This window comes from Chrysochloris asiatica, unplaced genomic scaffold (genome assembly GCF_000296735.1).
Source record: "Chrysochloris asiatica unplaced genomic scaffold, ChrAsi1.0 scaffold00199, whole genome shotgun sequence".
Taxonomy (NCBI): domain Eukaryota; kingdom Metazoa; phylum Chordata; class Mammalia; order Afrosoricida; family Chrysochloridae; genus Chrysochloris; species Chrysochloris asiatica.
Genome location: NW_006408717.1, coordinates 5,303,175 through 5,317,074, shown reverse-complemented (window position 1 = coordinate 5,317,074; position 13,900 = coordinate 5,303,175). Strand labels below are relative to the sequence as shown.

General features: G+C 38.3%; 1 protein-coding gene across 1 annotated transcript in view; it reads left to right on the top strand.

Moving 5' to 3' along the window:
• ADAMTS1 (ADAM metallopeptidase with thrombospondin type 1 motif, 1) overlaps positions 1–7,061 on the top strand; it is a 9,013-nt gene extending 1,952 nt beyond the window's left edge. The window contains exons 2-9 of the mRNA XM_006872477.1: positions 565–911; positions 1,202–1,334; positions 2,117–2,284; positions 2,745–3,031; positions 3,335–3,521; positions 3,631–3,806; positions 5,759–5,934; positions 6,075–7,061. Of these exons, the coding sequence (XP_006872539.1) occupies positions 565–911; positions 1,202–1,334; positions 2,117–2,284; positions 2,745–3,031; positions 3,335–3,521; positions 3,631–3,806; positions 5,759–5,934; positions 6,075–6,774 (2,174 nt within the window). The 3' untranslated portion in view covers positions 6,775–7,061. The remainder of the gene's footprint in view (positions 1–564; positions 912–1,201; positions 1,335–2,116; positions 2,285–2,744; positions 3,032–3,334; positions 3,522–3,630; positions 3,807–5,758; positions 5,935–6,074) is intronic.
• The last annotated feature ends 6,839 nt before the right edge of the window (positions 7,062–13,900 follow it).

Genomic DNA, 13,900 nt, shown 5'->3' with positions numbered 1-13,900 from the left:
ACTGTGGAAGTGAAGCAATAGGCAGATGAACTAAGTGGGTGGTCCTTGTGCCCGGAGTTGGCATGAGCACACACCCAAGGGACCCCTGGGACGAGAACTCAGAACAGATTCTTTCAAGCCCTGCCCCTTGGCACCAGCCCCAGCCCTGCCCAGGGCTTTCCACGTGGAGACCGATGATCTCATTCAGGATTTGACTCCTGGCCTGTGAAATAGTGACTCAGGGCGCTCTGCCTACTGCCTTTGCTCCAGGTTTTTACTAAGGTTGGTGAGGATGATGTGCATACTGCCTTGTGCAGATTGAAAGAACAAAGGGCCAAAACCCAGATCCTAAAAATTATAGTCTGACCACATTAAAGGAGCACCAGGCCTTTTTATTTAAAGAGGGCTTTTAAAAATGACATTTCCAAAGAAAAAGAGTTGCAATTTTTTTTTCTATTACTTTTGTTCCAGGTATATTTTTGTCATGTTTATTGGCATTGATTGGTTAGATTTTCTTTGTATCCCAAAGTAACAATTATTGGATAGACAGCTCATGAGCAAATGATCTTTCTTGTTGCCTTACAGGATCTGGAAGCATAAGAAAGAAACGTTTTGTGTCCAGCCACCGCTATGTGGAAACCATGCTTGTGGCTGACCAATCAATGGCAGAGTTCCACGGCAATGGCCTGAAGCACTACCTTCTCACCTTGTTCTCGGTGGCATCCAGGTTGTACAAACACCCCAGTATTCGGAATTCAATTAGCCTGGTGGTTGTGAAGATCCTGGTCATCTATGAGGAACAAAAAGGTCCAGAAGTGACCTCTAATGCTGCTCTCACACTGAGAAACTTCTGCAATTGGCAAAAGCAGCACAACCCACCTAGTGACCGAGATGCTGAGCACTATGACACTGCAATTCTTTTTACCAGACAGGTGAGCAGGAAGATGGTAGCACTTATGACATATTCATCCCAGAAGTCTGCTTTGTAACAAATATATATACATGTATATATATATATAGAGAGAGAGAGAGAGAGAGAGTTGTCACCAATACTTTTGTACTTATATCTGCGTAAGTTCTATATAGTCCTCATAAAGGACCATTCAACAACAGTGAATGGAGATGCTCCAAAACATATGTGAAGACACTCCCTGCCAAAAAGTAAGGGCCTAAGACTCATACTCTAGCCCTATTAATAAGAATGCACCTTTGTTCTTCCTAGGACCTATGTGGTGCCCAAACATGTGACACTTTGGGAATGGCTGATGTTGGAACTATGTGTGATCCTAGCAGAAGCTGCTCAGTCATAGAAGATGACGGTTTACAAGCTGCCTTCACCACAGCCCATGAATTAGGTGAGTTTATTTTATTCTAAGAGCTAAATTCAATTCATAAATTCACACTGATAAACAAATACATGAATTTAAGAAGGAGCTCATACAATAATAATTTTATTTCTTTGAAACTGTAGAAAAAATTTTTTCCCGCAATTTCAAAATTACCTGGTGTGATGCTGTATAATAATAGCATTGGACTGCTAACCACCAGGGTTGCTATGAGTTGACACCAATTCGAGGGCACTTAAACAACAATACATAATAAAAAGTAAAAAAAAAAAAAAAAATGTAGGAGCTGTTTGGTTAAAAAAAAAAAGGTAGGAACTGTTTTGTTTTTGGCTTGGTATGCACATTTGGAGGAGCTCTGGTGGCAGAGTGAGTTAAATGCTCAACTACTAACCAGAATGTCAGCAGTTGAAACCTACTACCGCTCTATGAGAGAAAGATGTGGCAGTCTGCTTCCATAAAGATTATTGTTGTTAAGTGTTGTCAAGCTGTTTCTGACTCAGCAACCCTGTGTAGGGTTTCTGAGGAGCGGCTCATGAGTTTTGGTCCAGTGCTTATCCTATAGCCTTGGAAACCCTGTGGTTCTATTATAGGGTTACTATGTATCATGGCAGTGCTTTGGGGATTTACCCCCCCTCTTTTGTGGACATCTGGAACTGACATCTTTCTTTATACCTGTGAAAAGCAGGTGTTGTCTCCAAAAATAAATGTCTGTCTTTACTTATAACACTTTAAGACAAAAAAAATTGTTGGGCATGACCTATATTTTAAGTGAAATTTGGATTGCTTCTTAGGCCACGTGTTTAACATGCCACATGATGATGCAAAGCAGTGTGGCAACATTAATGGTGAGAACCGGGATTCTCACATGATGGCGTCAATGCTCTCCAACCTGGACCGCAGCCAGCCTTGGTCTCCCTGCAGTGCCTACATGATTACATCATTTCTGGATAATGGTCATGGTAAGACATTCAAGATGCTCTTTCTAGATGATATCCCAGCTTCCAACTTTAAGGTTCTGGTTAAATAAGCTCTCTTCTTCTTTTCTTTTCTTTTTTTTTTAATTTTTGTTCTTTTTAGTTTACCTCCTTCAAAATTTTAACTAAGACTGTCAATTTTTAGATCTTAATTCTCAATAAGATATTGTGCTTCTGGCTGAATAAATCCCAAAGTAGATTATTTCAAATTAATCCAAAGTAGATTAATTTAAGAACAGTAATTTCATGTCATTATTAGCCCATTCAGGATAAAAAATATTTTAGATTTTTCCATTTTTCCAATGTTATGCTCAGAAGCGCTGGAGGTTTCAAATCCTTTTGCTTGATATTATGTCTCTTGATAAGTATTCTCTGGAACTGTGATTTATCCCCTGCATGCTTTTATTTGTTGCTTATTCATGACTCCCTGTCATTTTCTTCTCAGGGGAATGTTTGATGGACAAACCCCAGAGTCCCATACAGCTACCCTCCGATCTCCCAGGGACCTTGTATGATGCCAACCGACAGTGCCAGTTTACATTTGGGGAGGAATCCAAGCATTGCCCTGACGCAGCCAGCACATGCACAACTTTATGGTGTACAGGCACCTCTGGTGGGCTGCTAGTGTGCCAAACCAAACACTTTCCTTGGGCAGATGGGACCAGCTGTGGAGAAGGAAAGTGGTGTGTCGGTGGCAAATGTGTGAACAAGACAGACAAGAAGCATTTTGGTGTGAGTTTTTCTACTGACATATTCATACTCCTTTCAGTGTTGGAATTGAAAAGAACAGCCCTTCCAAGAAAAAAAAAGAAGGAAAGAAAACTTGTCACTAAGTCAATTCCAACTTATGGTGACCCTTTGTGTTTCAAAGTAGAACTGTGCTTCAAAATGATGTTAAAATAATTTGTTATCAAGTTAAACACCCCAATCTGTGTCTGCAAGATAGATTATTTTTGTGATTGATTCTATCAATTTTTCTTTTCTGAAAGTGCTCTTTACAGAATTCTAATGCTGGCTGTTTTTGTTCCCATTTAGACTCCTGTTCATGGAAGCTGGGGACCCTGGGGGCCATGGGGAGACTGTTCGAGGACTTGTGGTGGAGGAGTTCAGTATACAATGAGAGAATGTGAAAATCCAGTCCCAAAGAATGGAGGAAAGTACTGTGAAGGCAAGAGAGTACGCTACCGGTCCTGTAACATTGAAGACTGTCCAGATAATAATGGTGAGTAGAAATTGGCTCTAATTTTGAGAAGTGGGTGAAAATGATGTACCTACAAACAGGCAGTTAAAGCATGGAAACTGATAATATCATTCTATGATTCTCTTTCCAGGAAAGACCTTCAGGGAGGAGCAATGTGAGGCACACAATGACTTTTCCAAAACTTCCTTTGGGAGTGGGCCTGCAGTGGAGTGGACGCCCAAGTATGCTGGCGTTTCTCCAAAGGACAGGTGCAAGCTCATCTGTCAAGCCAAAGGCATTGGCTACTTCTTTGTTTTACAGCCCAAGGTAGTTATTACATTTATAATTATTATCTGGCTACAAACCAAGACCTTGACTTACTACCTTTTCATTCAACCTTTGACATGCTTTCTTTAGTTTATATAAGAACTTGTGTTCAATTTCAAATTAGCAAATGATTCCTTTGAATTTGATGTTGTTTGAAGTTAATGAAAGAACCTTGAATTAATTAATTTCTAACGATTTTTTCAGCTATTTAGTATTACTCTTACATACAAAGAAGAGTAACCATGGTGGTACAATGATTAAGCTCTTGGCTGTTAACCGAAAGATTAGCATCTCAAACACACCCAGAGGCTCCTATGGAAGAAAGACCTGGCAATCTGCCTCATAAAGATTGTTGGTGTTAAGGGCTATCAAATCGATTCTGACTCACTGCAACCCTGTATAGGATTTTGAGGAGCAGCTGGTGGGTTTGAACCACCAACCTTTAAATTAAGTCTTCTGAAAAATTAAGTGCTTCTCTTAAGTGAAACTCAGTGCTTGAGGTTAGCTAAATTTCACATACAACTCATGATCAGATCATTTACATATTAACACTGTAGCCAGTACATCTGCAAAACAGTTTAGACTTCGTCCAATGTACTTGTTATGGAGTGACTAACAATAATAGCATGGGCAGATGCACTTATTAAACTAGAAGTGTGTGCATTGATTTGATACTTATCATTTTGAGGACACTATCAAATAGAAGCATCACACTGTTAGTTGTTTTATTAGGGTGAAGAACTAAATCTGGCTCTGAGAAAATGTAATTTAATTTGGTTGCTATTATTATTGTTAAGTGCTGTGGAGTTGATTCCGACTCATAATGACCTTGTATAGGATTTCCAGGGGTGGGAAATCTTTGTGAGAGCATAAAGGCTAATCTTTCAACCTGAGTGGCTGGTAGGCTCAATCCACTGACCTTGTGATTCACAGTCTAGTACTTATCATACAGAGTCACCACACTCCCCTAATGTGTCATTATTGTTGTTAAGTCCTGGCAAGTAGATTCTGATTCATAGCAACCCTGTATAGAGTTTCAGAGGAGTCAGCTGGTGGGTTTGAAATACTGACCTTGTGGTTAGCAGTCTAGTACCTATCTATCCTATCCCATAGTGCCACACCAAGACTCTTATTTGCCATTGATTAGCCTTGTGAAAATATTCCCAAGTTACAGATCGAACAATTGATGTATAGAGCGCCTACTAGTGTGGGTTAGTGAACTACACTATGAGGTCAGTTTGAAATGCAAGGTCTGCAGTTCAATCTCACCAGCTGCTCCTTGGAAACCCTATGCAGCGTCGCTAGGTGTTGGAACCCACTCAGGGCACTTAACAACAGTATTGCCCGATATAGGCCCTGAGGATCCAAGAGAGAGAAAACAAAAACAACTCTGCCTGACCTTAGCTAAAGAGGAGATTAAGGCAATGGACAAATAATAAAGCAATGGTATTTTTTTTTTGTCAGATGTCTAAATACTATGGTGTCCTTGAGTAGTGCCAAAGTTTAGAGCCTTTTACTATTAACCTAGAGGCACCTCAAAAGAAAGTTCTGGCAATCTAAATGAGGTGTTGAAAGCCCTAATTGAATTCAGTTCTGCTGTATCACACAGTGTTGTCATGAGTTGGAAGTAACCCAGTGGCAACTAGTAATGATAAGTATTGTAATTCAGAGAGGAGAGTATGCAACTTATATCGTTGTTAAGTGCATAGAGTCAGTTTAGGGTTTTCAAGGAGCAGCATGGTGGGTTTGAACCACAAACCTAGTGGTTACCAGTCCAGTGCTTATCCTACAGTGCCACACCAGGATTCCTGTAATGTATATTACAGGATGTTAATTAGGATGGTCAGGAAAGCAGAGAACTAATGTTCATGAGCAAAACTTTCTTAGTTTTCATTGCATCGTTTCTTTCCTTTGCTAATGTGTAACAGCAGATACATGGTGTTTTTTTCTAGGTTGTGGATGGTACTCCATGTAGCCCCGATTCCACCTCTGTCTGTGTGCAAGGACAATGTGTAAAAGCTGGTTGTGATCGTATCATAGACTCCAAAAAGAAATTTGATAAATGTGGTATTTGTGGTGGAAATGGATCTACATGTAAGAAAATATCAGGATCAGTCACTAGCGCAAAGTAAGTTTTAAAATGACCTTTTAATTTAGATGTAGTTTTTTTTAAAGGTCTGAGAAAAATTACATGATTAATAACATATTTTTAAGCAAAACAATTAGCTAATGAATGAGAGCTTATTATGTCTATTTCCATGCTTGCAGACCTGGGTATCATGATATTGTCACAATTCCAACTGGAGCTACAAACATTGAAGTGAAACAGCGGAATCAGAGGGGATCCAGAAACAATGGAAGTTTTCTTGCCATCAGAGCTGCTGATGGCACATATATCCTTAATGGTGACTTCACCTTGTCCACTTTAGAGCAAGACATTACATACAAAGGTAATGTCTTGAGGTACAGTGGCTCCTCTGCAGTGTTGGAGAGAATCCTCAGCTTTAGTCCACTCAAAGAACCCTTAACCATCCAGGTCCTAACCGTGGGCAATGCCCTTCGACCTAAAATCAAATACACTTATTTCGTGAAGAAGAAGAAGGAATCTTTTAATGCTATCCCTACCTTCTCAGAATGGGTCATTGAAGAGTGGGGAGAGTGTTCCAAGTCATGTGGATCAGGGTGGCAGCGAAGACTGGTGGAATGCAGAGACATTAATGGGCAGCCCGCTTCAGAGTGTGCCAAGGAAGTGAAGCCAGCCAGCACCAGGCCCTGTGCAGATGTGCCCTGTCCCCATTGGCAGCTGGGGGAATGGTCACCATGTTCTAAGACTTGTGGGAAGGGTTATAAAAAGAGAACCTTGAAGTGCTTGTCCAATGATGGGGGAGTGTTGGCCCATGAGAGCTGTGATCCTTTAAAGAAACCTAAACATTACATAGACTTTTGTACAATGGCAGAATGCAGTTAAGCAATAGCAGTGATGAGGGAAAAGCGAAGTGGGGAAGGGCTGATAGATGCACTGAAATCAAGAAGGCTGAAGGAACCTAATGTACCTTGCAGGTCGTCAAGGAGTGTCAATGAAATGGGAGGTTGGAAGTAGATTGGAAAGAAGTTAGGTCATGAATTTCCTGCCACTTACAAATATGATAGGCTAGTGTAATGTGAATTATTAGAAGATGATAACGCCCCAGGGCATTATTATTATTGCTTTTGTTGCATTCATCACAAGTTCAAAAAAAAGAGAACATTGTCAAAGTAAGTTTAAGAAAGGTTACAGCCTCTGTTTCCTGGTACTAATGAAATCTTTTGTATCCTGGGGGTTGAGAAAAGAAAAGCAGGAGAAAGATGAGTTTGGGGGTTTAAATCATAGCTTACTTTACCTCACTTACCATGAGGGGAGAAAGTACAAATTGGATATGTGACCAGCAGCTGGGCTTTCAGACTATTTACATCATATTTCTTATCAAGAGTTAAGAGTTCAGATTGTCCGGCCTGAGAGATATGCTTAGCAAACTGAAATGGCTCCAATGGCTTCATTTTTACCTTCTTTGTATCATCTTTACCTTTATTTGTGTAATTAATTTTGTTGAAGAAATAATTACATGTAGTTTTTAAAAATGCATTAAGTATATAGAGGCAAAAAGGAAGCAATGGTGTATTGTTGTTGTTGTTAAGTGCCGTCGAGTTGGTTCCAACTCATAGTGACCCTGTATAGGGTTTTGGAGGAGCAGCTGGTGAGCTTGAACCACCGACCTTGCAGTTCAAACGGCTTTGCAGTCTGGTGCATTAACCCACAGCGCCACACCAGGACTCCTGTAAAAATTAGAGGAGCCACAGAGCATTCGGTACCTCCTCCCTTTCTTTCCTCCTTAAGTAGGCTTACTTTAGCAATGTGCATATGAAGAAATCATGTGTCTCAAGAAAGTCAATCAGATCACACAAAAAGAATGTCAAGCCAGACCAAGAAGGGGTGGGTGGAACAGATCCCTTGTGTTTGGGGACATTGAGATTACTTGTCTCACGATGTGGAGGCTACTGAGGGGTAGCAGGTCCATCCCCAGCAGCTGTTCCAACAGTCATATCCTGGTGAATGTCTGTCCAGCTCTTCAATTATGATAGATATTATGTCTTTCCATATGTATATAGTAAAATATGTTACTATAAATTATATGTACTTTATAAGTATTGATTTGTGTCTTCCTTCCAAGAAGGACTGTAGTTTGTAATAAATGCCTATATAAACATATTTATTTTTATACTTTCTTTATAATGATAAATCTTTTTAAGTTATACCTCTTTTGTAAAAGGACATATAAAATAGAGTATTTATACAATATATGTTACTAGAAATAATAAAAGAACACTTTTTGAAATTGGGTGTCTAATTTTCTTGAATAGAAATTCATTCCTGGAAGGAAATCTGGGAAACATACTGAATCTGAAGGCTTAAGTGGATTTTTGTTGTTGTTGTTTTGGGGGGCCTAATTTATGTGCTTTTTAAAAGGAAATACTGATATATTTTGTGGTGGAGGATAGATTTCCTACTAAAGCACTTAATAGTATACACTGGTGGTTGGAAATTTTCTGCAAAGAGCAAAATAGTACAAATTTTTAGCATTGTGGACCATCTAGTTGAGTAGCCAACTACTCAACTCTATTTTCATATGAAAGCAGACAGACCATACACAGGCATGACTGCATTCTCATAAAACTTTACAAAAGCAAGTGATGGGCCAGATTTGTACTGTGGCTGTAGATTGTTGACCACTGTGTATACAACAAATTAAAGGAAAAGGTTACACATCCTCAAGACATTTTCAATTAGTTTCTCTTCCTCAGTTATATCACATAAGTAACAATACGTGAACATATTTAAGATATTGAGTAGGAAATTCTGCTTCAAATTAATTTTGGACACATACATATATGGTGAGAAGACAACCTTCTAAATGTTTTGCTTTTCAAGAATGCCATGGGCATTTTGGAATAACCCTGTAACTCTTGGCCATGTGGCTTTTGTAGAACCACTAAATTTTAAATGCTAAATGCTACATCAGTGACTTTAGAAGTTGATGCTACTTCCATGAGAATAGAAAATGATAGCAATATTTCTCTGAGGAAATAGTTTATTTGACTGAAAATATGTGGTTAATCTTTTATTCAGACTTCAGAAGTTTTGTAAAGTAGTTCTATGTTATTAAGTGCCATTGAGTCACTTCTGACTCAGCAACCCTGTACAGGGTTTCCAAGGAGTGATTGGTGAGCTTGAACCACCAACTTTGCAGTTCAAACCAACCTCGTAGTACAGTGCATTAACCCGCAGAGCCAAATGCTAACTTTCAACTTTACAAATTTAATATTTTTTTCACACTTAAGAAAATAGTTTTCTCAAACAGTTCTATATAATATGCTAATTTCATAATCAGATAATAATTTATAATATTTCCTGCAAAATGTGTTCTTCCTCTAAGCAACTGAGTGTTAAGAGTCTCAGGAGGCAGATGCACAATAGCAGACCTGGAATGGGGAGACTGTGGATGTTAGTTAACTGCTGGGTCATGGAACTAAAAGTGAAGTCTTGACTGATGGAGGCTTCTACAGTGCACACACATGTCCTGTGTCACAAGGCAATTGGCCAGTCTGCCACAGTTTTATTTTTGTTTCAAAGTGGTGGTTTTTGTCTCTGCTTTTATATTGCTTCTGTTTTTGGTCCTTTTGACCACATGTATTTCCTGAGGGGGGAACTTTTTCTCCCTACATTACCCAGGAAACAAAGAAGTTGTGGCCATGTAGCCAAGCTACAACCATACCCCCATAATATTCCACCATTGAGACAAGAGCCAATAACAGCTGCTAAACATTACACATGAAAAGGGAAGCCTATCTCATGATCATATCCACCAGGAGACACCCAGAAAGCTTAATAACACAGCAACAAGCATCCAATTAAGCATTAAAAACCCATATAACTACTGGAGATAACTAAAAAACACACAAAAGATCCCAAAATATGTCAAAAACAGAAGAGTAACAGACAAATGAGCTGGGAAAAGACAAAGGCTCTCCAGAAGAGGAAGAGCAGGTTTTGGGTTTGCCTGAGAAGGAATTTAGAAGAATAATATGGAAACAAATTCAAATGCTCCAAAAGGGGGTTGAGGAAAACAAAGGAGAAGTCAGGAAGCTACTACAAGAGCAATCAAACAAGATTGATAACAGCATTGGAAACAATTCAAAACCTTCCAAAAAAAATAAAAAGAGTTCCAGATGATTAATAATAAAATATCATAAATGGACAATACACTGAAAGGGAAAAGGAGCAGAATTCAAGAGATGGAAGCCAGAAGTAGCGAGCTGGAAGACAGATCTCTCAATACTGATAAGATAGACCAGCAAGCAGAAAAAGGATAAAAAAAGATCTGAAGAAAGTCTAAGATTCATGCTGGATAACATGAAGAAGAAGAACTTAAGAATTATTGGCATTCCAGAACCGTAAGAATCAGAGAAGTCCACAGAGGAGACAGCTGAAGAGCTTCTGTAACAAAATTTCCCTAACATCTTGAAAGGTGAGAAGATAAAAATTCAAGAAGCCAAATGTACCCCAGGAAGAATAGACTCCAAAAGAAAATCACCAAGACATATAATAATTAAGCTCTCCTGAATCAAAGACAAGGAGAGAATCCTAAAAGTGGCCAGGGAAAAGAGAAGTGTTACTTACAAAAGCAAGCAAATCAGATTAAGCTCTGAGTTCTCAGCAGAAACCATGCAGGCAAGAAAGCAATGGGAGACATATATAAAACCCTTAAGAAAAAAACTGCCAACCAAGAATCTTCTATCCAGCAAAACTGTCAATCAAATACGATGATGCAATCAAAACATTCCAGGATAAACAGAAGTTAAGAGATTTTATCAAAGCCAATCCAGCACTTCAAAACATCCTAAAGGTAGTTCTTTGGACTGCAAACCAAAAACAACAGACAAAAACCAGAGATTGACAGGCATAGCAACACCACCTGAAACTCAGATGACAGATAGCAGAGTACAGAACAAAACAAAACGATAACAATGAATTCAAAGGAACTGGGAGGTCAACCAAATATCAAAATAATTTCAATGTCAAAAAAGGGGAAAATATAGGAGCAGAGATCCAAGTGATGAGGAGGTAAGGTAGATTACAGGATACAATAGATTGTCTTAAATGGAGAGAAAAGTTAATAGACTATAAGGTAAACCCCTCAAAAGTTAATACTTCACAACTTAACATGAAAATTAACTTCCAAGAAGAGCAAGCAAACATGAAAACTAAGAAAAAAACCGACAAGAAATAGCACAAAAAACTCAAACTTAGCACAAGAAGGCATGTAGAACAAATGAACGACCAGCACTACCAAAAAATTAACATAATGGCAGGAATTAATTCATTTGTTGTTGTTATGTGTTGTGGAGTTGGTTCTGACTTATAGCGACCCTGTACAGGGTTTCCAAGGCTGTAAATTTTTACAGGAGCAGAGAGACTCATCTTTCAACTGCATAACAGATAGTAGTATTGAACTGCTGACCTAGCGGTTCACAGACCAATTCATAACCACTACACTACCAGAGCTCCTTAAGGAATTCATACCTATCAATAATTACATTGAATGTCAATGGATTGAATGCACCAGTGAAGAAACAGAGAGTGGCAGAATGGATAAGAAAACAAGACCCTTCAATATGCTGCCTGCAAGAGACATACCTTACACACAAAGACAAAAACAGACTAAAAGTTAAAGGATGGAAAAAGAATATACCAAGCTAGCTGCAATAATAAACAAGCAGGATTGACAATACTAATCTTTGATAGAGTAAACTTTAAGACAAAAACCAGCATAAGCGATAAAGAAGGACACTATATCATGATCAAAGGGTCAATTGAGCAAGACAACATAACCATAATAAATATCTAGGCTCCCAAAGAAAAAGCACCAAGGTATATGAAGAAAACCTTACTAGAATTGAAGAAAGAAATAGATAAATCTACAATTATAGTGGGAGATTTTAATATGCCACTTTTGAAAAGGGACAGAGAAGAACCAGAAAGAAACTCGACAAAGTTACAGAGGAACTAAACAGCCCAATCAACCAATTTGACTTCATAGATGTATATAGAGCATTTAACCCAACAACAGCACAATATACATTCTTCTCCAGTGCACATGGAACATTTTTCAGAATTGACCATGTGTTAGGTCACAAAGCAAGCCTCCATAAATTTACAAACATAAAAATACAACAAAGCATCTTTTCAGACCACAATGCTATAAAACTAGAAATCAACAATAAAAATACCAAGGAAATAAAGTCGAATACATAGGATCTGAATAACACTCTGCTGAAAAGCTACTGGGTAAAAGAAGAAATTAAGCGTGAATTTACAAAGTTCCTAGAGACAAAAGAGAATGAAAACACAACATACTAAAATCTTTGGGACATGGCAAAAGCAGTGCTGAGAGGACAATTTATTGCAATAAATGTGTGCATCCAAAAAGAAGAAAGAACCAAAATGAACACATTAACAGCATATCCAACAATCAGAAACAGACCAAAAGAGGGAAGCTACAGTCACCAAAAGAAAGAAATAATAAAGATAAGAGCAGAAAAATATGAGACGGAAAACAGAAAAACTACAGAAAGAATCAACAGGACAAGAAGCTGGTTCTTGGGAAGGATTAATAAAATTGACAAACCATTGGCAAACCTAGCAAAAGAAAAAGGGAGAAGACGCAAATAACTCACATTAGAAACCACATGGGTGATGTCACAACGGAACCAAATGAAATCAAAAGGATAATAACAGAATACTATGAAGAATTGTACTCCAACAAATTTGAAAACTAGGAAGAGCTGGATACATTTTTAGAAAAACACAACCTACCGAAACTTACACAGAGTGAAGTAGAAAACTTAAACAGACCCATAACAAAAGAAGAAAATGATCAGGTCATCAAAAAAACTCCCAACTAAAAGAAGTCCAGGCCCAGATGGCTTCACTGATGAGTTCCTCCAGCATTCAGGGAAGAGCTCTCACCAATTCTACTCAAATTATTCCAGAATATAGAAGAGGACAGAAACCTTCCTAATACTTTTAATGAAGTCAGCATAAAACTCATACCAAAGCCAGGGAAGGACATCACTAAGAAAGAAAACTATAGACCAATATCCCTCATGAACATAGATGAAAAAATTCTCAACAAAATCCTAACCAGCTGAATCTAGCACCACATCAAAAAAAAAAAAAAAAAAAACCCATCATGACCAAGTGGATTTCATTAAAGGGATGCAAGGATGGTTCAACATTAGAAAAGCAATCAATGTAATCCACCACATAAACAAGAAAAAGGAAAAGAACCACATGATCATATTGATTGATGCAGAAAAAGCATTTCACAAAATCCAACATCTATTCCTGATAAAAACACTCAACAAAGTAGGAATTGAAGGGAAGTTCCTCAACATAATCAAGAGCATATACAAAACCAACAGCCTACATCACTGTGAATGGAAAGACGCTGAAAGCCTTCCCTCTGCGAACAGGAGCCAGACGAGGATGTCTTTTATCACCACTCTTATTCAATATTGTATTGCAAGTCTTAGCCACAGCTATACTGCAAGATAGGGAAATTAAAGGCATCCAAATTGGCAAAAAAGAAATACAACTCTCTCTATTTGCAGATGATATGATCCTATACATAGAAAACCCCAAAGACTCAGCACAAAAAGCTACTAGACATCATTATAAGATTTAGCAAAGTGGCAGGGTATAATATCAACATAAAAAAAAATCTGTTGGATTCCTCTATAGTAACAATAACAGTGCTGAAAAGGACATTAGGAGAGCAATACTATTTACAATGGCCATCCAAAGGATGAAATATCTGGGAATAAATGTAACCAGAGAAACAAAGGACCCGTAGAAAGAAAATTAAAAAACACTACTACAAGAAACCAAAAGAGACTTACAAAAGTGGAGGAACATACCATGTTCCTGGATAGGAAGACACAACATCGTGAAAATGTCAATACTACCCAAAGCAATTTACACATATCATGCAATCTCA